Raw genomic sequence first — 24141 nt, 5'->3', positions numbered from 1 at the left:
CCTCCATGGGAGGGGAATTGAAACGTAGCAGTGGGCACATTGAAGATATTCTGTTAAGGATCGCCATTTGGAAAAAAGATAAGTACATTTATTCGAGTGTGAATCTGCTTGTGTGTTTTACAAAATGGACGAAATGTGGATTTTGACGCAGAGGATGAAGGGGAAAGGCGCGTTTTCCTCTTTTTCTTTTATTAATGCAGGTGACGCCGCTTCACAATAAGAGCCTGTGGTGGTTGTAGGGGACTCATCTCAACGCAATATCTCAGCAGGGTATATTTCTGTGATCACTAAGCACTGTACAAATGTGTTCTCATGATGCCACCAGCTAATTTCCACTCCAGCAACAATTGGACCTCACCCACTTTCCTTGTTTCAGCGAGCTTTATAAAAACAACAACGGAGTGGGAATATTGCTTATTTCATTTATTAGTTTCTCCCCAAAAGGCTGTTGGAGAACTGAGGTTTCATTACGCGTTTAATTGGCTTGTCATCATGTCCCAGAGTGAAACTGCATTACCAACTGTGTGGAGGATCTCGTTCTGATTCTCTCTGTATCCACATGAGGGCAGACTTGCCACTTTGGCTCGGAGTGGAAATGCAGAGTTCAGCCAAATTGAACACCGAACACCCTGCACGAAATCCAGGAGCAAACCGCCCAATGCAGGTTTTATTTAGATTTATTTGTATTCTAACTGCACCCACGAGCCATGAAAATTATGTTTTTGCAGCATAAGTATCTTAATTTTGTGGTTAAAAGTCCCCTGGTTTGATATCCAACTGTTAAAGGGTCTATTTTCTGTGGAGCTTTGAGAGCATATACTGCTAATTGTAGCTCAGATTATTTCCCCACTCAGTTTAACTGGTGCAAACGCTACGTGGCGTCTCCCGCACATGGCAACTACATGTGCAAGTCATGTTCAAGTGTTAAGGAAGAACAATGTAAACAAAAGAAATATCATTCTTCTCGTGTCTTTGTCCTCTGAGCCTCACACACTTCGATCTGTACCTGAAGGCCGCTCAGTCCCACAGGCCACACACATCTGTGGGCTCCACATATTATGGTACTCCGGGTGGAAATGAATTATACATCTGTGCTTGGTTTGGTTTTTTATTTTAATTCACGTTGCAGCTATATAAATCTGTTTAAACTGCCTTTTTGTCTGCGTCTGTAGTTTCTGTTTCCAAAGCTCCTCCGTAGGAACCTTGTTGTGTTTTTCTTGCTTTTTTTATTTCCACCCTTCTTTGTTGTATCCTTTGTTAAACATCAGTATATGTCTTTGCAATTTATCATAATTTGTATTATTATTATTGCTAATAGTTGATTATAGACGAATAATATACTCCCATATTTTATATTTTTTTACTGCGTCACTTGATGTACGAAATCCCAATGTTATCTCTGAAGAAATTGTCATTATATGAAACATGATAATTAAAGCAATATTATGTCCGTGTCATCAGAAGTCTCACTTCCATGTTTTCTTTTCCTCCATTTAAAATACCCGAATACATGAAAGTCAATATGAGGGAAACACATTTTCTAAAGCTTCATTTTAATGATTAGAATTAAGACAGTTTAATAGGCCTGAGTTTTCTTCGTGTATTCTGCGATGTCGTCGATTTACACATGTTTATTTAGAACCAACTTTTCATACCCAACACGATAAGACGATACCTACACATCTCAAACGCGTAAGATTATTTCCAACTTGTCTCAAGGCCAGATATCTAATTATTTCAAGGTACTATTTTCTATTTTTGTAAAAACCAGGAGAGTTTGTTAAAAATAACTGCGGCTCCTCGTCTTTCACATTTTTGTTTTTTACACCTAATATTTAAATTGGGTGCCCTCTCAGTTTATAGTCTTTAAGTTACACATGTTCCTTCTTCTGCGGACAAATACAATGGAGCCCTGCAACAACAACAACAAATAGTCCCAATGACTTAGAATGCACCTTCAGCAGATTCTTTATTTTTTTTAACTTTTGCATTTGAACGTCTAAAAATAAACTTGTGACGAAAAGCGAACAGCGGCTGTGGACGTCAGTGGCGTATGCAAATAATACAAATAACATGAAGACACGTCACTATGTGCGTTCAATGGACTTTATTTCACAAACAGTATTGACCTTCACATACAAACACAGCCTGTAGTGGCTGATAGCTTTAAGTTTGAATGGTGGATTGTCCAGTTTGTTTATTCTAACGCTGACATGTTGCAGGAAATGTGTATTTTTGTCTGTATTTCCCGCTGAACTCGTCAAGATTCCACAACAATATGTGCAAATGAGCATAAAGCAAAATAAAATGTGAATCCTGAAATGATCACGATAGGGAGAGTATCTTTAAAGCACAACATTTTATCAATTTAATACTTATTTGAAGTGAAAATATTGGAGACACGTTACTGTAGGTTTGGAGACATTTGAATGATTAACATGAATAAAAAGACACAATGAGTCTGCAGTTGTCGCCAATGCGCCATGTAGGCATCATGCACACACACACACACTCAGACGCACGCACGCACACACGTACATCCATAGTCTTTCACACAAAGATACATATGTCCTCTGGGTGTTGTGCACTGACTCTGCAGAGCCTCGATGGCTGAGCGGAATCCAAAATGAAAGTCTGCCTCTGCCTCCAATTCAAATCAAACGTGATAATTGCCTGAGTTTTATTGAGCAGCCTGCGTGTGTGTGTGTGTGTGTGTGTGTGTGTGTGTGTGTGTGTGTGTGTGTGTGTGTGTGTGTGTGTGTGTGTGTGTGTGTGTGTGTGTGTAAGTCCCGCGATGCCCCCGCGTTGTGAGCGCGGACCAATTTCAAGTCCGCGTCGCAGGTGTCGCTGTTGACCACGTCTGCATCCGCGGCGCAGAGCGAGTGCGGGGAGAGAGGAGGCTGCGTCTCAAGGCCATTTTCAAATCTCATTGGTGGGCTCGTCATGTGGTCGGGAGGCATCCTGACTTGCAGGGAGATTGTTTTCCTAGATATGTCAGCTTCCACAGGACATCTCTCTCCTCCAAAGAGCTTAACCCCCCAAAATGTCCTTCCCCGGTAGCTCTCCTGCGGCCAACACCTTCTTGGTGGACTCTTTGCTTGGTGCGTGCAGGACGGACAGCTTTTACTCCGGCAGCAGCAACATGTACATGCCGTCCGGCTCAGACATGGGAACTTACGGAATGCAAACCTGTGGACTCCTGCCGTCTTTCGGCAAGAGAGGGGAGGTCAACCACCAAAACATGGGCATGAACGTGCACTCCTACATACCTCAACTAGAGAACTGGACTGATCCGAGCAGACCCTGCAGGATAGAGCCGTCCAGCCAGATGACAAACTGTTCCTTCTCCCAGAGCATAAAGGAGGAGAGTAACTGCTGCATGTACTCGGATAAGAGAGTCCAAAAAGTCAGCCTGACAGATGTCCCAGCTTATCCCAATGTCGCCCCCGAGTCCTGTCCCGTCGACGGACCCGAGATCCCGGTGCCGGGCTATTTCAGACTGAGCCAAACTTACGCGAATGGGAAGCACCAGGACAACTACTGCCATCAGCCGCCGAGTCCAAACCCAACACTGATGCAGCTGAGCCGGCTCACCCCAAAACCGCAGTCCACCTCCTCCACGTCCTCCTCGTCGTCCAATTTTGCAGAGGTGGAGAAGAAAAGTGAGGACCTGCGGCACGACCCCGAGACCTCCAGGACCCCGGTGCCGGCAGAGAGTCCGGATCCAAAGTCCGGCTCGGAGGAGAAGAGCTGCTCCGTGGAAATGGAGGCGCCGGTGTCCAGTCCTGAGCTGCTGCAGCAGAAGGAAAGGAAAGGTGGGTTGGCTGCAAATGAATGCTTTTATCTTTGTGGCGCTGTGTTGAGAGAAGGCTCGAGCATCATAAAACCAAGTATAAAACACAAACAACCCCGAAAGTCGTAATGTTTAATGAGAGTCTTTCTCAAGTTGCAGTTATAGGCAGCAGAGAATGGTTTTACCATGCAGCATGCAGACTCTGACCCCCCCTCCTTTAACTCACATTTAAATTCTAACATTGCATTATTAAAAAAATGTATTGCATGCTTTATTTTGAAATGCATGGCACTATTGCATTATTTCTAGACTCTCAAGCTGCACTGATAATCCTATCATCAATGACCATATCTGTGGTGTAAATTAAAAATGCAGGCTCTTTAATAAATTGGTGCATTTGCAGCCACAGTGCACAGTTCGGTTCCTGCAGCCTGGCCACATATCACAAACCACTGTGTTTGAAATTCAATTTGCAATGGAGTACTTTGAGCATTGCATTAATTACACGTTAATATATTTAATATTTAATGCAATTAATGGATTTTTTATTATCATCCTCTTTCAGGCTGCACGTATACAGGTGTAATCCCCGGTGTGCGCCCTGATCAGTTGGGGTTTGATTTCATTTCTCTTTTATTAGTGGTGGCACGGTCGTGACTAATAACATCCGCTGCATATGAATTATTCTGGGAAGGCGTTGTTATATTGTGGTGTTATTTCCCATGAGGTGAGGTGTGAAGCAGCAGGTGAGGCTAAGAATAACCGTGTGTGAATCTCCACAGAGTGCAAGAGCGACACGCCGACCAGCAACTGGTTAACAGCGAAGAGTGGGAGAAAGAAGAGATGTCCCTACACAAAGCACCAGACCTTGGAGTTGGAGAAGGAGTTTCTGTTCAATATGTATCTGACCCGAGAGCGCCGCCTAGAGATCAGCCGGGGCGTCAACCTGTCCGACAGGCAGGTCAAGATCTGGTTTCAGAACCGCAGGATGAAGCTGAAGAAGATGAACAGGGAAAACCGCATCCGGGAACTCACCTCAAATCTCACCTTTTCGTGAGCTCGCATGTTCTCAGTGGTTCTGGCTGTTTTTATTTTTATTTTCTATGTCTCTTCGTGTTCAGTTTGATGCTTTTTGGTGGCATTGGACGTTCATTCTCAATTTCAGCGAAACTGTGACTATATATATTTCAGTATTTTGTGTGGCATCCAGTATTCTATTTGTTTCATTTGTTATTTTTTGTATTGTATCATATCAGGGTAATACTTTTTGTTGTTAAATTATTGGAGACATCTTCCTCTCCCCTCTGCCCGTATATGGATACGAATCTATTGTGTCGGGATGGTGGTGGTGGTGGTGAGCTGTGTGGGAAAAGACGTTGCTTTTACTTCAGTCATGAAAGCACATTTATTGTCGTATAGTGCAACATTTGTTTTACAGTGTGTGCAAGCCATTTGCTCTGTAGTGAAATGTTTCTATGGGCCTTTTAAAAGTGGCGGAAAACGGTGTTAATCTGTGAATTTACTGCATGTTTGTGGCATGTATCTTGCAATAAACTGATTGTCAAATATCTCTGTTTTCTTTTTGTCCATGTTTTGGTCTCAACGACTGTCATTTATAAGTATTTACTGCACCAATGTGGAAATGTGAGGTACTGTTTGCATTGATGCAGGAACTATTTTTCCTTAAAAGACTCAAGATCTCGAGGAAGAAACTAAGGAATAATGCAATTTCTAAACCGGGCTCTTGTACACTAGTCAAAGTGAATAAATGGCGTCAAATATGTCCCTGTGTGTTCCTGATTTAACTGAAGGGTTACAGTTGTGCACTTACTTCTTGCATTGATAAGTATTTTAGATTGTATCCCTTTTACGCGCCGTGCCACATGTCTTTACGCACGCACTTTTAAGACGTAAGGAGAAAACTACGAATCTACCATCACATGTTTTTAAGATAGTACACTTCCCCTAAGAGACACAGAGAAGAAACCACTGATATTTGTCAAACTAAATAATAAATAATGAAAATAATTGTCAAAATAGCAAGAGAAAGGTCGCAGCCTTTTGTGCAGTTCGCTTCCACTGGTCGGTTTCTGTGAACAAGAAAAGCTGCAGCAGAGACGCAAAGGGGCGGGGGTCTTATAATCAAATAAATATGCAGTTGCTTTTATTTGCAGGCCTGTTTGTAACTAAACTAGCTGTCCACAGGACTCATCCAGCGGGGTAAGTTACGTTCAAGCACAAATTCACAGACGAGAATCGCCTCTTCCTCCCTGTACGAGGGACGCAGGCCGCAATATCCACCTTGTACTCCTTATTATAATCACTTATTTTCACCTTATGCGTGATAAAATAACATAAAGCCGCAGAACTGACGTAAATTGCAACTATTAGAGTGAAAAATGTCTTTCATTCTGGAGCGATTGTAAAAAAGAATCTGCTCCATAACACGCAAAAACCTACCTTCTTTGTTAATCCAAGTAAATTTAAGCCATTACTTCTAAATTACACCTTTCACGAAGCAATATACAGATGTACTTATCCTCTTCAAGTCTCTTTTTTATTGACGGCATGTATAATCACACGCACCTCATAAAACATTTATTGATACATAAAGGCATTATTGCCTTCCTTTGAATTAATGCAATCATTTTCACAACTGCCATTTCCTGCTCGACTTTTTACAGAATTAAAGCAGCCCAGAAAAATATGTTTCCTCGCCGAAATATTAACAATGGATCAGCCGCATTGTGTGAAAAGGGGGGAAATGGCGTCTGTTATTTTACAGCATGTTATTACATCTATTTTACGAGGATCCCGTCAGTCTATAAACCATTTTACTGGCATTGAGGGTATCCGAACGATATTATAAGAGTTTTCCTCAAACATTGAGATGCAGGGAATCCGTCTTTGAGAAGTGTGTGTCTGTCTGTCTGTCTGTGTGTGTGTGTGTGCGTAGGGAGAGGGGGGGGTCTTTTTCCTTTTTTTGTATTGTTGCAACATCCTGCAGCCTCAAGCTCACGAGAAACGGAGAAAAAAAATCATTTGCATTTATTTGAGCGATGGTTTTCTCCCTCCAGTCACATCTGACGGAGCTTTTTATTATTTGCGAAATGAAAAGCGAAATTAAACCTGACGAGAAAAAGAAAAAAAAACCGAGAGGGAGCCGGGGCAGGATTGATTTACTTGCTGTATTGGTAAATATGACCACGTGATCCATGTAACCAATCCCTGTAGATGCAGGCCAAGCAAAAATACCATGATTGTTCATAGAGGGAAGCTTCCCGTAACAGTGCAACCCTTATTATATGAGTAGGAAGAGATCAAAAATGTCTTCCAGTGGCACTCTCAGTAACTGCTATGTGGACGCTATCATGGGGCAGGAGCCGGAGGATGTTTACGGCGCTCGCTTTCTCCAGGCTCCACACCCGGTGACCCCGAGGCCGTCAGGTGCCGGCGACAACGCAGACTTCTCCTCATGCAATTTTGCACCCAAGTCCGCCGTCTTCCCCTCGTCGTGGTCCTCGATTCACCCGCAAGGGATTTATCATCCGTACGCGCACCACCACCATCACCACCACCAGTCCCCGCATCTGCCCGCGTCGGACGGACGATACGTGGGCGTCCGCTCCTGGATGGACCCCATCTCCAACCACGTTTCGTTCGCCGGATTCCACGCCAGCAGCCGCTCGTACGGGACAAAGCCCGAGGTGCTGCCGCCCAAAGCCGCCGCGGAGTGCGACTCGTTGGAGGCAGAGGCTCGGCCGCTGGAGTTCCCGAGTGCAGCGTCGGAGTGTCCGGAGAAGGCGAGCAAAGAGCACAGTGGCAGCGAGCTGTCGAGCCACAGCGAGCCCAAAGAGGAGAAACAACAACAACTTGACCCAAGTAAGTAAACGAAATAGCCTGTAATGATTTACAACCCCAAGAACTATATGCGCTGGGTGTGTAAAACTGGAGGTTTTACTAACCTATAAAAGTGTCTGGAGCGATACCGCGGCTCGGAGAGGGGAGAAAAAACCCACCCTACATGGGTTATTACAGGGGGATTCTACCCTCTTTCATGTTACAGGACACCCAAACTAGATACACTGCTTCATTTCGATAAGATTTTACCTGAGGGCTGGATTTAGAGAACGTTCACTTTCTTCTTTTTACAGGAACTCGTTGGACAAAACGCGTAAAAGTCATCTTTACGCATCGTTTATCAAAAACACAAACCATAGTTCTCATCTTGCTTTTGACTCCTTGCATTCAATGTCCCCCAACCCCACTTTGAAAACCCATTTACTGAAGTGATTTGAGTTGAATTTCAACGTGTGCCTCATGTTTTTCCCCCCCACCAGGCAACCCTGCAGCAAACTGGATTCACGCCCGCTCCACGAGAAAGAAGCGATGCCCGTACACGAAATATCAGACTTTAGAGCTGGAGAAGGAGTTCCTCTTCAACATGTATCTGACAAGAGACCGGCGCTACGAGGTGGCCCGCATACTGAGTTTAACCGAGAGACAAGTGAAGATCTGGTTCCAGAACAGGAGGATGAAAATGAAGAAGATGAACAGAGAGAGGGGCGGCAAGGATCTGCTATGAGTCCCCTGCTGCTGCTGCCATTTCACACGTTTCCATGTTTGTACCAACTGAAGCCATCTGAACCATTACATTTCTTTTTTGGTAGGAGCCTCGATTGCCAATCTTTTAGACTTTCTTTTAGCAACATATTGAGTGTGAGTGTCACTACGGTTAAGCCCAATGCGCAGGAGTCTGTCCCGGTGAGACTGCCACAGACAGGATCCCTCCTCAGAGACTTCAGCCACTTGGAGGTTTTCTGTTTTTACCTTTTTCCACACAATCACAAACTGCTGATTGTGGAGCAGCCCCCTTTCTCCCAAGTAGGAAACGTGCCTATATGTGTATTGCTTTTATAGTTGTTAAGAATTTGGAGTTGTGTATATATAAAACCCTTTCACAGCTAAACTACTTTGACTACTGTTTGTCTCAGGAAGCACACTATACGCAGACTGTGGGTGAATATTGCGCCTGCGTTGCCTTCTGAAAAACCTTAAAACAAGCAAAGCAAATTCTACATTTCATTTTAAATATATGTACGTCTATTGAACATGTTTCCCTTTAATTAACACATTTAACCACTTTTATTTCCTGCTTGCTGCTGCTATTTTGTGACCTATTTTATTTCATTTCTTTATAAACCAAAACATTGGTCCCTGAGGCCTTGTTTGCACGAAACGCTGCTTGACTCCAGAAACAATGTCTTGCAGGCACATAATATAACGCACAATTTAACCATGCGGACTCACTCGATTTCCTTATTTGCAGCCAAACAAAATTGATATATTTTCCAAATCCAAAAAAGCTTAAATTCTGCACTAGCCTTTGTTAAATTCCACTTTTCTAAATGTTGGATTTGAACGGTAGAAAACACGAGTAGTAAAGTGTTTACGACATGGGAGAGGTGTCGCGGCGCATTTCCAATTTATTGTTCAACTTGTACGAAGAATTGCTTTAAAGCAGGAAGAGACGTGGTCCAATAAAGCGATAGAAATGGCTAGACGTCTGGGCTAAATGAGTTTATGGCCAGCAATTACACCCCGTCCTTTGAAACTAGTCTTTTCTCTGCTTTTTCCGAGGCGTTTGCGTCTGTTGCTGACAAACAGAATGTGGATACTTTTTCCACAGGGTGTCTGTTCGATGAATTGTTTCAGAGGAAATCAACCCCCCACCCGTCCACCGTAATGGTCACGTTTATTCATCAACTCCACTTCCCACCGATGGGAACAAAAAACTTAACTTTGACTGGTGTGTGAGGCAGAGGTGAATTTCTTCTTATTTAAAAAGGTGGTGTGTCCAAGTGTTAACCTCAAATGGGCTGTAACAACAATATTTATTGATATTATCGTTGAAAAATATTGATATGCTCAACGGCGACATGTCCACGATTAATAGATAAATAGGTAGTTTTAGTCTACAACGTGCACAACCTTTACATTGGAGCACTGGTCTGCATGGGATACTGGGATCGCTAGAGGGCGATGTTGATCTTTTAGTCCCAGTCCCAGCAGTGTATTCACAGCTGGAACATGCAGACATTTACACCACACTTCATGTTACCCATTTACAGATTCATTCATATATATATATATAAAACAGGAAAAATTCTTGTCCTGTATATCTCTATTAGTAAAATAATATTTATTTATTTTTTAGGTGATTCTCTTAAAATTCCAAGGAAGTAGATTTGAAAGCTGCTAAAAATAATCTTTAAGCTCCTTTTTAAAAACCCTTAACTTCACATTTGTGTTTATTAATCGCTTCTATCAGCTCCTAATGTAGTTGTTCAAATATGCAGAGGCCCCATTTCAGCACTTTGTCATTTTAACCATATGGAAAAGGGGGAAGAAAAGTTACAGGAGCAGCCTCAGTTTATCACCATTTACATTAACTTCCTTGCAAAGTCCATATCCTCTTCTCAACTCAACCCCACTGATTTATTATTTTTGAAAGTCCGCAGCACAGTAAATCTCCTGTTGTCTTTCTATATTAATCCTGGCCTAATGAAAATTCTGATGGCAGACTCGTATTTCATGTTACCAAACGTCACAGCGACTCATGCGCAGCCACTGGTTTTTATCAGGGCCACACACACAAAACGCTGAAGCACTGTGGCTCCTCTTTTTTCCCCGTGCTGTAGATATGGTGAGCACAGAAGTGGTGCTATACTGGGCCTTGGGAAGGAAATAGCCTATAGATATTTTCCTGTTTTTCCAAATGGTGCAGCCTCCAACCATTTTTAAAAGCACTGCATGCGTAAAAGAACATACTTTTAGTTCCAGAGTAGTTCAAAGGGTCGATTGAAGTTTGAGTGACCCACAAAACCCTCTTCAGGCCTCTGGAGTCTTCTGATCTCCATTATCTGATACCGTCAAGTTTCACATGAGGCGTTCACTGTACATGTGGCTGACCTTCAGTGGAAGTAGACGCGCTTCACACACCACATGACTCTTATATCACACATTGGATGAAGACGCCGCTCCGCTCTTGTGTGTCCACATACACTGCACAACTCTGTGTCCCGAGGAGTTAGAGGAAACGTATCTTCAGTCGACGCCGATTGTCACGAGGTCACCAGTTGTTTCAAGCATCCAGACAATGACGAGAAGAGAGCACAAGATGGTTGCAACAATATTGAAGCAATCAGAGAAACTGCTGAATCGATTATTTGCGCCTTGATGCGACATTTTATGACGAACACTGCGGCCAATAATTAAGTCGACTGCTGACTTTTATTGCTGGAGACCTTGTCCTATAGAGTGACGACGTTCTACGCCTTTTTTTGAACAGAACAAATACATTGGGCTACACGATTACGCACGGGTTTTACGCACACAATAACTGGATTGAACAGTGTATGGGCATGCGCAGAAGGGATTGCATGCAGTTGTCCTCGCTGTACTGTTGAAGGCTACATGGTCATGTGTCTCTTGACTTTACAGGTCACGGGTGAGGTCAGTTATTTCACTCTCACCATCAGCTGCGTTCACGCTGCTCCCTGTTTATCGCTACACATCCACATACTTGTGGTGCATCGTTGTTTCGGTCAGGGCTGCACAGGCCAAGATGTCGTGGCTGTGAACATGAGCAGATCGTGCGTCACGGATTTGGAGCACAATCCCGTCCCTCCCTTATAATGTCGAGCTGTTCTAGGGCACTGTTAAGTGTTGCATAGTTTTAAAGCCACACAGGAAAAAAATGTTTAATCGCAAAAAACGCCACCAGATGATATAGGACTTTGCTTTGGCTCCTAATTATCACACTAGTTGTTCATGTGCACATGTTACTGTTTTAATATGCAAATCAAATTGTATTTATTCTCTTTGCAGCATAAAAATTCCTGGCGCATTTTTTTCAGTCACAATTGTAAACTTTAAAATCCACTAATGCACTGTTTCTAATTCTTCTCCTTTTCCAGTAAACCAATTGCTGCCGTAATAATAAATTGAAGTTTAACAAAGCAACAGATTGAGATATTGAAGCGGCTCTAATATTCTGGTTTTGTGGCTGATGAGATGGAAGAAAGTGCAACTCGATGCCTCCGGGAAAACACTGACAGATGATGTTTCGGTTTCTAACAGAAGAGATACAATCTGACAAATGTAATTGTTGTGGCTTTGATCCAAACCACTGCTGGTGTTAGACTCACCGAGATGAGCCTAAGCGAGATTTGACTCGCCCATCAGTTTGTGATTCCTTTTTATTCACAATGAAAGCAACAATACTGTATTTGTTTCAGGAAGTACAGTAAAGCATCAATGCACACACACATCGTTGTAATTACATTATCAGTGCAACTAATATCATTGGTAAGAAAAATGACAGGAATGGAGAAGGAACAACACAATCACAATCGAGATGCAGCCTCAGGGTGGACTTCAGAGGAATCGGGCCGCACAGAAAGCACAATACGAGCTCTGTGATCTCAGTAAACCAGAACATCTGAGCCTATCAGAACATAATGTCACATTTACCATGAACTCACCATAAACTGTCCTGGTAGACTCTGCTTGTGAGCACGTGTCCAATTCCTGAGTTCATTCACATTTTCATTTCATAATAAAATATGTCTCTGTCTTTTAAACATTTCCTATATTTGGAGGCGACAATTCAAATTACGCGAGTGAAAAAGGTTGATTTAACCAGTTTGATTATCTTGGATGTTTGGCTTTATTAACATAACGAGTATAAAAAAATGGTCTAATTTGGCCTTATCTGGTTAAAGTGGACAAATGGGACTATACAGTGGGAGAAAAGAGTAAAGAACAGAATATGAAGACATGGAGGCCTGCAGCCTTGTGACGTGCTGAGCCTGTGGTCGCCACATATTAATGTGCGAGGTAACACTGCTGCAGCTGTGTGCAATATGGATCTGTCCGACACCCACACTCAAACACACACACACACACACACACACGCACACACACACACACACACACACACACACACACACACACACACACACACACACGCACACACACACACGCTCTCCCAACGTCTAGCTTCCTTTTTAATCACACCAAGGACATTTATCTATTTAGGCCCCATAATAAAGTTTGTGCCTTGCATTTCTAAAAGGCCCATACATGCACCATGTGTACATTATTAATAAATCATAGAATTATATCATCATATAATTCAATTTATCTCATTTTCTAAACGCTATTTATTTTTCCATAATCTAATGCCACTGATTGGTTTCTTGGTTTGGGTCTCTCATCCATTTACTTGCCGCATTTTATTATGGAGCCACAGCAGCGTTCTTTCTCAGTGCAACGTGGCCTCTCTCTTTCCATCTGTGATGTCCAATAAAAAAGGCGGTAACATCACGACAGAAGAATGAGCAGATAAAATAGTCCCGTATCTTTGCACCGAGACTAAAGCGACGCTAATCCAGATTCTGTTTTTCTCCAATTGAACCATCTAATCCACATAGATTATACTGGACTATAGTGTTACCATACTGTCAGAGTCGTGTAATGCAACAAATCCTGATCTCTTGCATCGCCATTGCGCCCAACACACACACACACACACACACACACACACACACACACACACACACACACACACACACACACACACACACACCCACACGTATACACACACACACCCACACACCCACCCACACACACACTATAAGACTGGAAACCAGAGACAGAGCCTGACTATAAATCGCACATTCTGGCATGCCACCAGATGACCGAGAATGAAATGGAACAAATTCCTTTTTGCTGCACAAATATTCGCACACACTATATTGCACTTGCAGCAATTGGCATTTTCAATGTTGAGGGTCGAAAGACGAAAAATCTAAAATCAAATCATATGTATTAATAATTCAGCCCACATCTCTTGTGTGGGGAGAAGATTTCGTAGAGACGCATAAGGAATTAGAACAATAGCTGTGCGTCAAGATGGAGGCCAGCGTCAAAATATAAATAAATATGTATTCTAAGTTAACTCTGAAGAAAACTGCAAGAGTATTGGTCATAAGAAAAATAATGTGTCATTGTGTGCACAGGCCTCTATACGGAAAAAAGCTAAAAGAAGAAAAACACCCAATCTCGTTGTTCCTCGTTGGTGCGTAAATTATTCTATTCAACGCAGAATGATTTATACTTACGCGTTAAATGTGTCTTTATTATCAAACTTTTAACAGAAATAGGTTGTCCTTCATTTTGAACCAAGCAAACGTTGTAACATTCTTAAATTCATAAATTCAAAGTTAGTTTTTCTGATATTCTGCAACATTTGATAGATGTTGCAGATTAAACATTTTAAGGCTATGAAGTGTGTTTTCAGATGGAGCCTAACATTTAATGGTGGAGTTGCCCAATAGAAACAGAAAACAGAATAGTGGGGCGACCTTATTGTGTGTGTGTGTTTTTTTCTAGAGGACATGGAGGGGCTTCAGCCATTATGCGCAAAGATGGGGAGCATTGCTGCAGTCGAAATTCCTTTTTGTGAGAGGACAATTTACAACTTGGTAATAGACCTTTTTATGTGCCTCCATCGCCTGTCATTGGATGCCACTGGTCATGTGTGAGAGGCAAACGTCTTCATGGCTCTTTTCCTGATTTCCCAGGCGATTCTTTTTCCCACTGCATTCTGCGTCTATGCTGCTCAAACCGATGCGCCACGGTCGGCTTTCTTATTAAAAAAGAAAAAGAAAATAGAAAAATTCCCACTCTTTCGTTTCATCAGCGTCCGGTCTGCTGTTATCTGCGGCACAAGAGCAGCCTCCTTCTCCTGGATGACAAGAGGAGCGTTTCAACTTTCTCCTGGTCTCACCTCGTCGCTCACAAACAACAGCAGCAGCAGCAAGCAACCCTGGCTGTTCCAGAAAGAAAAACATCCCAATGCAGCGCATAAGTAAAACTCGCAGAATGAACATGGATTACATCCTGGTTATAGGTAAGATTTGCATGCGTGTGAAAAAAGATTTCCTTTACATGTGCATGTGAAGTTTGACAGCTTCCTGTTTCATTAGTCATGTAAATTAGCTGAAGGGTCATATGCAGCTCGCCGGTAATTTGGCGAATTCACGTGTTTGTAGGTGTGTTGGAATAAATGGTGTTTAATGATTTAGATCTGGAAAATATTTGGGGATTTGTTTTAGCGATGATTGAAATATGTTTTACAGCTTTTATGCTACACGAATAACTAAGAGATGTATGTTTTTCAAACGCTGGATTTTAAATGCAGTCACTTGTAAATATTTTTGGAAAACTGTGACAATTTTGCTGCCATGTCGCTTCAATTTGGAGACATTGCTGATTGGTCATTGCAGTATTTCCCCCACTTATAAAGAGCTTTTAGTATTTAATCCAATCTTAGTTTTCGTTTTGAATCTCTGTCAACGAGTCTTTTCCCTCATTCCCCCTCTGCCATTTGACACTGAGCCCCTCACTTGTATGATCTCGCGTTTCCTCAGCCACTGGAAAATCTGCATCCATCCCCTGAACCCACTTTATCTGCGCACACTCGTTCCACTTGCTAAAAAAAACAGCGCACTACAATCGCCACAGAACAAATCGACGTTGCTGCATATTGCACACATGCAGGTCGAAGGAAGAGGCTCAGTTTTCATAGCTGCTGCGTTCAGCTGCCTGGAGATGGGGGCCAACTGAACAAAGACAGTATTTCACCGCTGGTTGACAGGCAGCTGCGAAAGTATTTACAGCCTTGCTGCAATGCGGCAAAATGGACTCTGTGGAAGAGAGCAGGCTCCAGTGCAAAGCTCAGGAAATAAGAAAGGATTCAGTTTGCAAGCGCGAATCTGGAGCTGTATATATATATATATATATCTTCTATTGCCTCTGTTTATGTGTGATTATGTAGATCTATGTCCAACCACAGGGCCTCACTAGCACATTTTAACAGAGAGCAGCTTCCATGTATGGACGTGGTTTCATCCTTCATTCAAATCCATTCACATTTATTTTAGGCTCTTTTAGTTTTTTTGTGACACAGTGAGAGCTTTTCTAAACATGTTATACATATTTGAAACCTAAAACGATACAACAATTATAATTTTCTTTTAACAGAATATATTATTTTGTATTATTTATTCCATTCATATAATCCAATTATTGCACTGATTGATTTACTGATATATATTTTGTTAAACTTAATAACCATCTTCACAAACGAGTTTATTTAAGCTTTCTTTGCAAAATAACGAGTTTTAACATTTAGCCTACATTGCAGAATATTCTGAACTACTTCAATATTCTTTCTACATTTTCATTTATGTCTGAAATTTGCAACCTCAGATTTTTGAAATAAACAAAGATAATCTTTCAAAAAGGCTGGGAAAGGATTTCTTTCTTATTTTTTGAATTGAAATAAACCAAATGTTGAGTCAAACATCAGCAGCTCACTTGTTTTAAAATCCCTACTTAATTGAACAAACATTATAAGTTTGAATTGAAATAGAAAATCTGAAAGCTTATATTACTTCCTTCTTCCTCTTTGCTCATCTGCACCAGAAGCTTCATGAATGATGTCGTTTCTTTAAATAGCTCGCGTGGACACATGGACATTTTTTACAGTGGAGAAGGGTGGGGGGGTTGGGGGAGGTCGTTAAAATTCCAGCAGAAGGCGCTGTTGCCCAACGTTCAGCCTCTCTGCGCCCACCCTGCAGTCCTTTCCTGGCAGCCTCCTGAGCGCTGTGATTGGCTGATACGCGTGGTCATGTGATGTGGCTCATGTTTGAAAGCGGGCTTTGGAGACTTTGTGTTAGTTTGTTTCAGACTGTAGTTGCAGCTGAATGAGTAATGTTGTTAGTGAATCTCAATGGGATCAGCCATTGTGAATATGTATGAATGCATCTGGGTTATTTCTGTGTTTGAGCGTTGAGAGGTTGTTTCCTGTTGCCACAGAAAAAAGGAAAACGACTGGTTATTGTTTATTGTATTATTCTACCACAGACATGCAGCACATACAGGAGATGAAAAATGTTGCACAGACAAGATTCTACATTGTGACACAGATTTTTGAGATCTTATCCTCTGACATCTTCCTCCTGATGAAGAGGATGCTGATGTTGAAGAAGATAAACCGGTGGACATGACATTTCCTACAAGCCATTAAATCACAGATACACCAGGAATGATGCTGCTCAAACGCCCAGGAGGCGATGCTGGGGCTCTTACCCAAGATGAATCTCCTGAGAAACAACTTTTATTTTTTACGAGGACATGCATGTCAAAAAGTTACTCTGATTTCAAACCCTCCCATTCATCTTAATACCTGCCTCACTGTGGGGAGCACCCAAACCTTGAACCCCATCATGCAGCTCAGTGGGCAGCTTGCACCGGAAAGGGAGGGGCTAACGTGCACGGCGCTCAGGGATTGGCCCGGGAGGAGTGACATCAGTCTTGTTGTGGCAGGTTCACTGAGGGGGGAGACGTGTATTTTGGCACGAGTCAGTGGCGCACGTTGAATGTTTGTGTTTTACTTTAGAGGTCAAATTGCAGCGGTGACATAACTTAAATAAATACGTGCAGCAAGGGAAATGTTTTCTTTTTCTAAAGTTGGAACAGTTCGAGATGAGATCATAGACAAAACGATTATGAGTGTGAATGAGCAGATGCAGTTCTGAAACGTTTCTGCCTGCAACGTGCTAATTACTTCAATACAAATGTGATAAAATACTCGAAATTATATTAAAACTACTTCTAATTTTAATCCCAGTGCACTGTGGTTGCCCCTGTGTGCAGTGACAGCCCCTGCAGCCCCTCGGCTTCCTCGTTTCCACGACTTTTCCTCGGCGCACATCAGTGTAATCGGCGTTATTGAGTAAGTGCAACTTTGAGGGTTATTTATGGGCCAGCGCGCCGCCGTGAATGGCTGCGGGGAAACACGTGACGCCATTAAAGTTTGTTTTATGGCCTGAGACTTGACAAGCCAAAATATAATTCTCATTGTGTATTAGTAGGGAGCGTGCAGATGGGTTGGAATAGAGCTGGACTTGGCAGCAGCGGCGGTGGCGGCCGGAATCCTCCTCCTCCTCTTCTTCTTCTTCTCCCTGCTCCTGGGTGCGTGGATGCGTTTTGTTGGTGCGCCATGCGTTGCGGTCTCTGCGGTAAGCTGCGTTTTATCATCGTGCTCGTGGTGTGCTATGGGCGTGTGATGTCATCAGTGCTGCTTTTACTGTCAATGCTGCAGCAGTGCGAGCGCAGGAAGGTCTCACAGCAAATGTTGTGCTGCTCTATGAGAAGCTGCGTGTAACTGTGCGACCGTGTTTTGCGTTTAAAACATGTTTTTCTTACCATGATCCAATCGGTGGCTGTTTTTTTTTTTTTGGTGGATGTTGTGGAAGTCACATGATTTTGTTATTGTGCACCACCGGGCTTCTTATTTGCTTATTTCTTATATTGTTACTAGAGGGCTCATCGTTTACGAAAATGTTGCTTGATTTTTTAAATTATATTAAAACGACTTTATTTTTTAATTATTATTAATATGTTCTTTGTTATAATTCTAAGGAAAATCTGATTTCGTTTCAATGAGCTTCAGTTATAACCACACAGGAATTTATAAATGACGAAAAACCTGCAAAAAAACTGCACTAACTTATAAACATAAAGCCATTTTAAAATGCTCTCAATATAATCGTCACTACAGGCCTAATGTATTTCAATTATAGGCCTTTAAATTATTAATTTGCGCCTCTCCTGGTTGGAGATCCACTGTAATGATTAACTGGGTTTATTAGGAGTATTTAAGCTTTATTTTTGTATTATTGTCAGTCAGAAAAAAGGCTTTGTATGAGGCCTGCTTATCCGTAAAAAATTTGATTAAACAGGCCTCATGCTTCCGGCCGCTGCCACACAATCACACAAGGCTGTATTTCTGCTTTTAAAAAGTGCGTTAAAGTGAAGGAGTCCAGCTGGAGCTTTGAGGCTTTTCGTTGAAGTGGAGCTCCTCCAGGAAACGCTGACTTTATCTTTCTTTTGTTGGGATTCTCGGCTTTGACCCGTCTGCAGGACTGGCAGGGGCAAGGTGAAAGACAGGTCAGCCTGTCTCACAAACACTGAAATGCTGAAGTGCATGAAAGACATTTTTTTTTAGAAAACATGATTATTACAAGGCTTTTAAGTGCGGTTGAAACGAATGTTTTATGGTTTTACTGGAGTTTAAAGAGGAATTTACAGCCCCAAGCTGCGTCATGATAAAAAGTTGACCTCTCGCGTTTCTTTCTTGTTTTATTCTCACTCTCTAGGGGCCTGTGATATAACTTTAAACTATGAATTTTAGGGCTTATAAATGTCAATAAAGTGAGAATATTAAATCGTAGTCCAAAAATGTCACTCATATTCCAGTGAATAACCAGTTCGTAACATTTTTCCTATTTGTTTATTTTTTCTTATTAAAGAAGGAAACTTGGACCTTTATGTTTGGCCCAAATTTTCTTCAAACTTTCACAGAAGTTCCATTTAGCCATATGGTAATTTTCCCTCACATTCAAATCAAAAATTATAATCGAATTAATTTAATCTGACTGTAACTAGCTCAATGCGTAATGCAGCTCCTTTAAATCCTAAAAATAGATTTCGGGCCGATTACTTACATTATACAATTGAAGCTCAATCTCTCAATTATATATTTTCTTAATAAACACTTTTAGCTGGATTTAAATCATTAGCATATATTTGTGTGTGGGTCCCTTTTTACGAGGGTATTTTAAATATAAAAGCCCAGTTTCAATCGTTCCCAGCGTCCATCCATTTGTAAAAGATGATTTTTTTGCAGAATGTGGTCGCCACGGTGGTTTGGTTAATGGCTGGCGAGGAGTTGGTAAACTTTTGCACCCTTTGAGCTGTCAGCAGGGCCGAGACATAATCGAAGTTTCTTGATAACTTTGTAAATGGTTCGGTTTGACCTCGGTGGCCTCTGGCCCCATCTTTTGGCCACTGATGATAAACACTCTGCTTTATGAGCCTGATAGCTGCTGCTGTGTTTACACCACCGATCCCTTACTGGACATATGAGTTTATACATTTGATTTTGAGCTGGGAACTGGTTTATATTCTCCTTATTTTCTTCTTTCCTACTGTGTACATGGAGTTTGAAGAGGAGCCACTGCACTGCACATAAACTTTGGTTGACCTGCAGTGTACAGGCTCATATTTTCTTTAAGTGTGGTTTTTGTCTCCTGACGTTTTACAGCTGAAAATGACAGGGGTGGCCCGGTCAGCTGTGCCCTGAGGTCCTGTTTTACTTGTTTCTTGGATACGCTTTGAATGACAGGACCTTTTAAAACCACTGTATGACTAAGTTTTGATGCAACAACCCAGAAGGTGAAAGAGAAGGTGAGGCTTCTGCTGGAGAATTGCACCATAAGGAGATCGGCCAAAATGGAAGTAAATGGGTGATTCAATGAGTCACAGAGACGCACAGATATTATTATAAACCATAATAAGACTTATTCAGTGGGTGTTCTAGTCACTTGGTTGTGATGCTTGCCTCCTATTTCCTTATCCAACCTTGCTTCTGTGTTTTCCATCTTCAGTCTTTGGCACCTTCCAAATCCTATTTCTTTGCAAATACAAAATAAAAGTGCGTGTGTGTGGTTCATGGGGCCAATGGTGGTCGTTTCCCGTCGTCTATATATACCCTGTAGAACCGAATTTGTGTGATGAAACCTCAGTCACAGATTCGATTCTAGGGGAGTATATGGTCGATGACAAAACTTCGATTGATTGTCTTTCATCGGGAGCTCCGTGGCGCGCGCACAGGCTGCAGTGACAGAGAGTTTTATGAATGAGAGTGGATGTGACAACAGCACATGCCTCATAAGAAACAGGCTCCTGCGGGGGCGTGCTGAAACTCTAGAGGCTCCCAGGGAATCCGATGCAAAATGTTTCACATGTTCGAGGACGGAGGCTGTTGGATGATGTTTGTGGTTGGAGTGCGATGGATTTGGTAAAAGTGTGCGCACACACACACGCACAACCCAGCTGCATCTTCTCTCTCCTGTGGCTCGTTTCTGTCTCTGCCTTATTGATTCCCAGAGGCTGCTGCTGCTGCTTTTGGCCAATAGGCTCCTGCAGGAGACAGTTTTTTCTTTTTGTCAAAGGGATGGGAGCAGATGAAGTGATGAGATTCGTGTAACTTTTGGATGACCCCTTCTTGACAAAGACAGTGTCCATCAATTGTCCTCAGTCATTATGCGCTGCTTTTATGCCAAGGGGCTTTTTGTGTCTTTTGTTGGTTTCTCTGTTCAACACTGCGCCTTCAAGTTAGACTTTAGAAACTGATATGTTTGTATTTACGTGGAAAAAAGAGCCTGGTGCAACAATATAAGTTTTTTTTTAAATTTTGTACATTTAAAACCTAAATATTGAGATACATTTAGATGTATTTTTTCTTTTCATTTCTCATCTTTATTTTCCTTTTTTCCAACGTGAATGTGTTTAAAAGTATTATTATTATTAATGTATTCCCTCCGGGGTTTGATTTAGACGCATCTTAAGTTGTATCAAATTGCTCTTAGTTGTATGTTTACTCGCGTGTGGACCTGCATCACCTCCATTGGCCGATCTGGTCACATGGTTCGCTAACTTTATTCAGTTGACACCAAGTAGGAGGGCTTTATGGAGGGAAGGGGAAAAAAAGACAACTCGAGAAAAATTAGTATTTTCTACCTTCAGAAATTAATGGCCATGAGTTCGTATATGGTGAACTCTAAGTATGTGGACCCGAAATTTCCTCCCTGCGAGGAATATTCACAGAATAACTATATACCTGACCAGGGCTCGGACTTCTTCAGTCCATCGCAGGACACAGACTTTCAGCATCCAGGGATCTACCCACGGCCAAACTACACGGAGCAGCCCTTCAGCTGCACCACTGTGCAGGACTCCACGGTGCAGCCCCGGGGTCATGTGCAGGAGAGATCCGGCCGTGCGAGCCCCTTTGGCTCGGAGACTGAGCAGGGGCCCCCAGTGCCCGTGGCCGGACCCCTGACTTGTGGACAGCAGCAAAACACAAAGAGTCAAAATGGGATACAATCCAAGCAGCATGCAGTAGTTTACCCCTGGATGAAGAAAGTCCACGTTACTAATGGTAAGTGTCCTTCTTCTTCTCCCCCCTCACCTAATATGGACGTAGTGAGAGCTGCAGTTTAGAAATCATTCAGTGCAATATTTATGGGAGTCTTTGAGAGGCCTCGCCAATTACACAAGTCATAAATTTTTATAGCTCAGGAAATAGGCCGCGAGGTGAGCGCCTGAAAGCTCCTGAAAACACATATTGACCGCTTGTAATCGTGCTTCAATCTGCTTTAATCCACTTTCAAATCACTCATAATTTCCTGCTCGGGTTTCCATGTGAATTGTCTGAAAGTTTGCGCGCCCCGGGTAAAAAAAAGAAAAAAAGGAACCCACTCCAGTGTTGTTTTTGTCTGCATGCTACACTGGCCACATTTGCTGACTTCTTTTGTGTGTGTGTGTTGTTTTCTTTCTCCAACAGTGAACCCAGATCACACGGGACCTGAGCCCAAACGGTCCAGAACAGCCTACACCCGGCAGCAGGTCCTGGAGCTGGAGAAGGAGTTTCATTTTAACAGGTACCTGACCAGGCGGCGGCGGATCGAGATTGCGCACACGCTTTGTCTCTCCGAGAGGCAGATCAAGATCTGGTTCCAGAACAGACGGATGAAATGGAAGAAAGATCACAAGCTGCCCAACACCAAGGGTAGATCCGCACCAGCCTCCAGCCATCTGCAGAGCATTCAGAAGGATAACCAGACTGATATCACAGCATTATAAGGAAGGATGGATAAAAGGAAGGAAGGAGAGAGGTGCCATGTCTTATTAGAAGTTAACTGTACATACAAAAGACAAAGGTTGCATCTGACTTTTTTGCATGGACTGATGTCGTTCTTTACCTTTATTATTTTTTTAATTTAACGAAAATGACCCCAGCAGTGTTGACTCAAGACTGAGTCAGAAAATCAATCAGTCTTTGTAACTGAGAGGTTTGTAATTTTGCAAGTTCCTTCTTTTTATTTTCCCTAAAAGAGACACAAATGCATCGAAACTTTATTTTTTTCTTTACTTTATTTTTTATTTTTGGGACGTTTCACCCCTGAGGACATTTAATGATCAACCCTCGCCTGATTTCGTGGATTTAAACCAACTGATTCTGCGCCTCTTGTAACGTGGATTCACAGACTTCTTTATTCAGAAGGGAAGCCCTTCGTTCCAATTACGCACAAAGGTTGTTTCAGTTTTATTTTTCTTCCCGGTGAAACTTCATTTTAAACGCACAATAAATAAATAAACACATGCATATATAGGCCTATATATATATATTTATATATATAGAAAATATATATGCGTGAAGCATTTATTTGCATAGAGGCACGCCAAACACAATTTCGTAAATCGCAGAATTCCCGCTGGATATTTCAGTTCCACGTTTTCCTTTGTGACTTGTATGTTCTTAACTTATTTTGTACAATAAAGCTTTGAGAAAAATAAAAATTTCTAAAATAGCCTAAAAGCAAGACATTCCTGTGTGCAAACTATTCTGAGTGCCCTTATAAATCTCTCCTGACATCTTTGTAAACAGTGTACATTTTCAGAGGCTCTCTCGTGCCATCTGAAACCCCTTCATGAGAGATCATTTGTTTCCTGCATGGCATCGACTGACTTCGATATTGGATGTTTTTTTCCCTCTCAATCGGAAATAATCAAATCCAGAATATTTAGGATTATTATTATAGTTTATTTTTCTTCGTTGATATGAATTTCCACGTTATTATTTATTTGTTTAAAGAACGTGTAGATTTTCTCGTGTTATGGCACACATGCAATTCTTAATTGAAAAGTATTCGTTAAACATTAATTAATCTAAGAAAATATGTTTCTTGTGCGTCATTGGCATGGCTTTACGCAAAGGTTTTTTCCAGTCTTAGTTTCTCCTTTTTTAGTTTTCCATTCACCCCAGGACAACCGAGGGGGTTTTCACGTCACGTAAGACAGCTATTTCTTGTTTTACACCGTTATTGTCTTCGGACAGACACACAAAAAGCCCAGAAGCTCTCCCAGTATCCGAGGAGGTCTTCCCTCTGAAGTCTTCGCGATGAGAGAGTTGAAAAGGTATTTGAAGCGAAGGTCGACAAAGCAGCAGTGGCAGGTTCAACCAGGGGACACGTTTCAGCCGCAAGGACTGACCCCAGCACCCCTGACCCGCCGGACAGGCAGCATTTTCCCTCCCAGGCGCTTCTTCGCCTCCCTTAGTATTGAAGCTTCTTTCTCCTCCACACTTT

At 42.1% G+C, this 24141-nt stretch overlaps 3 protein-coding genes across 3 annotated transcripts; all 3 read left to right on the top strand.

The window, feature by feature from the left end:
• The first annotated feature begins 2991 nt into the window (after nucleotides 1-2991).
• hoxd10a (homeobox D10a) lies at nucleotides 2992-4850 on the top strand. Its single transcript, XM_061089078.1, is given in 3 exon segments — nucleotides 2992-3036; nucleotides 3038-3815; nucleotides 4576-4850. Coding segments are annotated over 3 exon segments (1098 nt in total).
• Nucleotides 4851-7098: 2248 nt separating this feature from the next.
• On the top strand, nucleotides 7099-8378 carry hoxd9a (homeobox D9a). The gene is made up of 2 exons (XM_061088914.1): nucleotides 7099-7675; nucleotides 8134-8378. Exons 1-2 carry the CDS (start codon nucleotides 7099-7101, stop codon nucleotides 8376-8378), a joined length of 822 nt encoding a protein of 273 aa, XP_060944897.1.
• A 13082-nt stretch (nucleotides 8379-21460) lies between these two features.
• On the top strand, nucleotides 21461-22636 carry hoxd4a (homeobox D4a). Its single transcript, XM_061088840.1, has 2 exons — nucleotides 21461-21932; nucleotides 22338-22636. Exons 1-2 carry the CDS (start codon nucleotides 21461-21463, stop codon nucleotides 22634-22636), a joined length of 771 nt encoding a protein of 256 aa, XP_060944823.1.
• Nucleotides 22637-24141: the final 1505 nt, after the last annotated feature.

The sequence above is a fragment of the Limanda limanda genome, chromosome 16 (genome assembly GCF_963576545.1).
Source record: "Limanda limanda chromosome 16, fLimLim1.1, whole genome shotgun sequence".
NCBI lineage: Eukaryota > Metazoa > Chordata > Actinopteri > Pleuronectiformes > Pleuronectidae > Limanda > Limanda limanda.
This window is presented reverse-complemented; position numbering and strand designations above follow the sequence as displayed.

What these genes read in the sequence shown, in the direction of transcription:
- hoxd9a (XM_061088914.1), top strand. Translation starts at nt 7,099, where the DNA reads ATGAGTAGGAAGAGATCAAAAATGTCTTCCAGTGGCACTCTCAGTAAC. An exon ending in ACAACAACAACTTGACCCAA is followed by an intron (nt 7,676 to 8,133) that starts GTAAGTAAACGA and finishes CCCCCCCACCAG; the next exon opens with GCAACCCTGCAGCAAACTGG.
- hoxd4a (XM_061088840.1), top strand. Translation starts at nt 21,461, where the DNA reads ATGGAGGGAAGGGGAAAAAAAGACAACTCGAGAAAAATTAGTATTTTC. An exon ending in GAAAGTCCACGTTACTAATG is followed by an intron (nt 21,933 to 22,337) that starts GTAAGTGTCCTT and finishes TTTCTCCAACAG; the next exon opens with TGAACCCAGATCACACGGGA.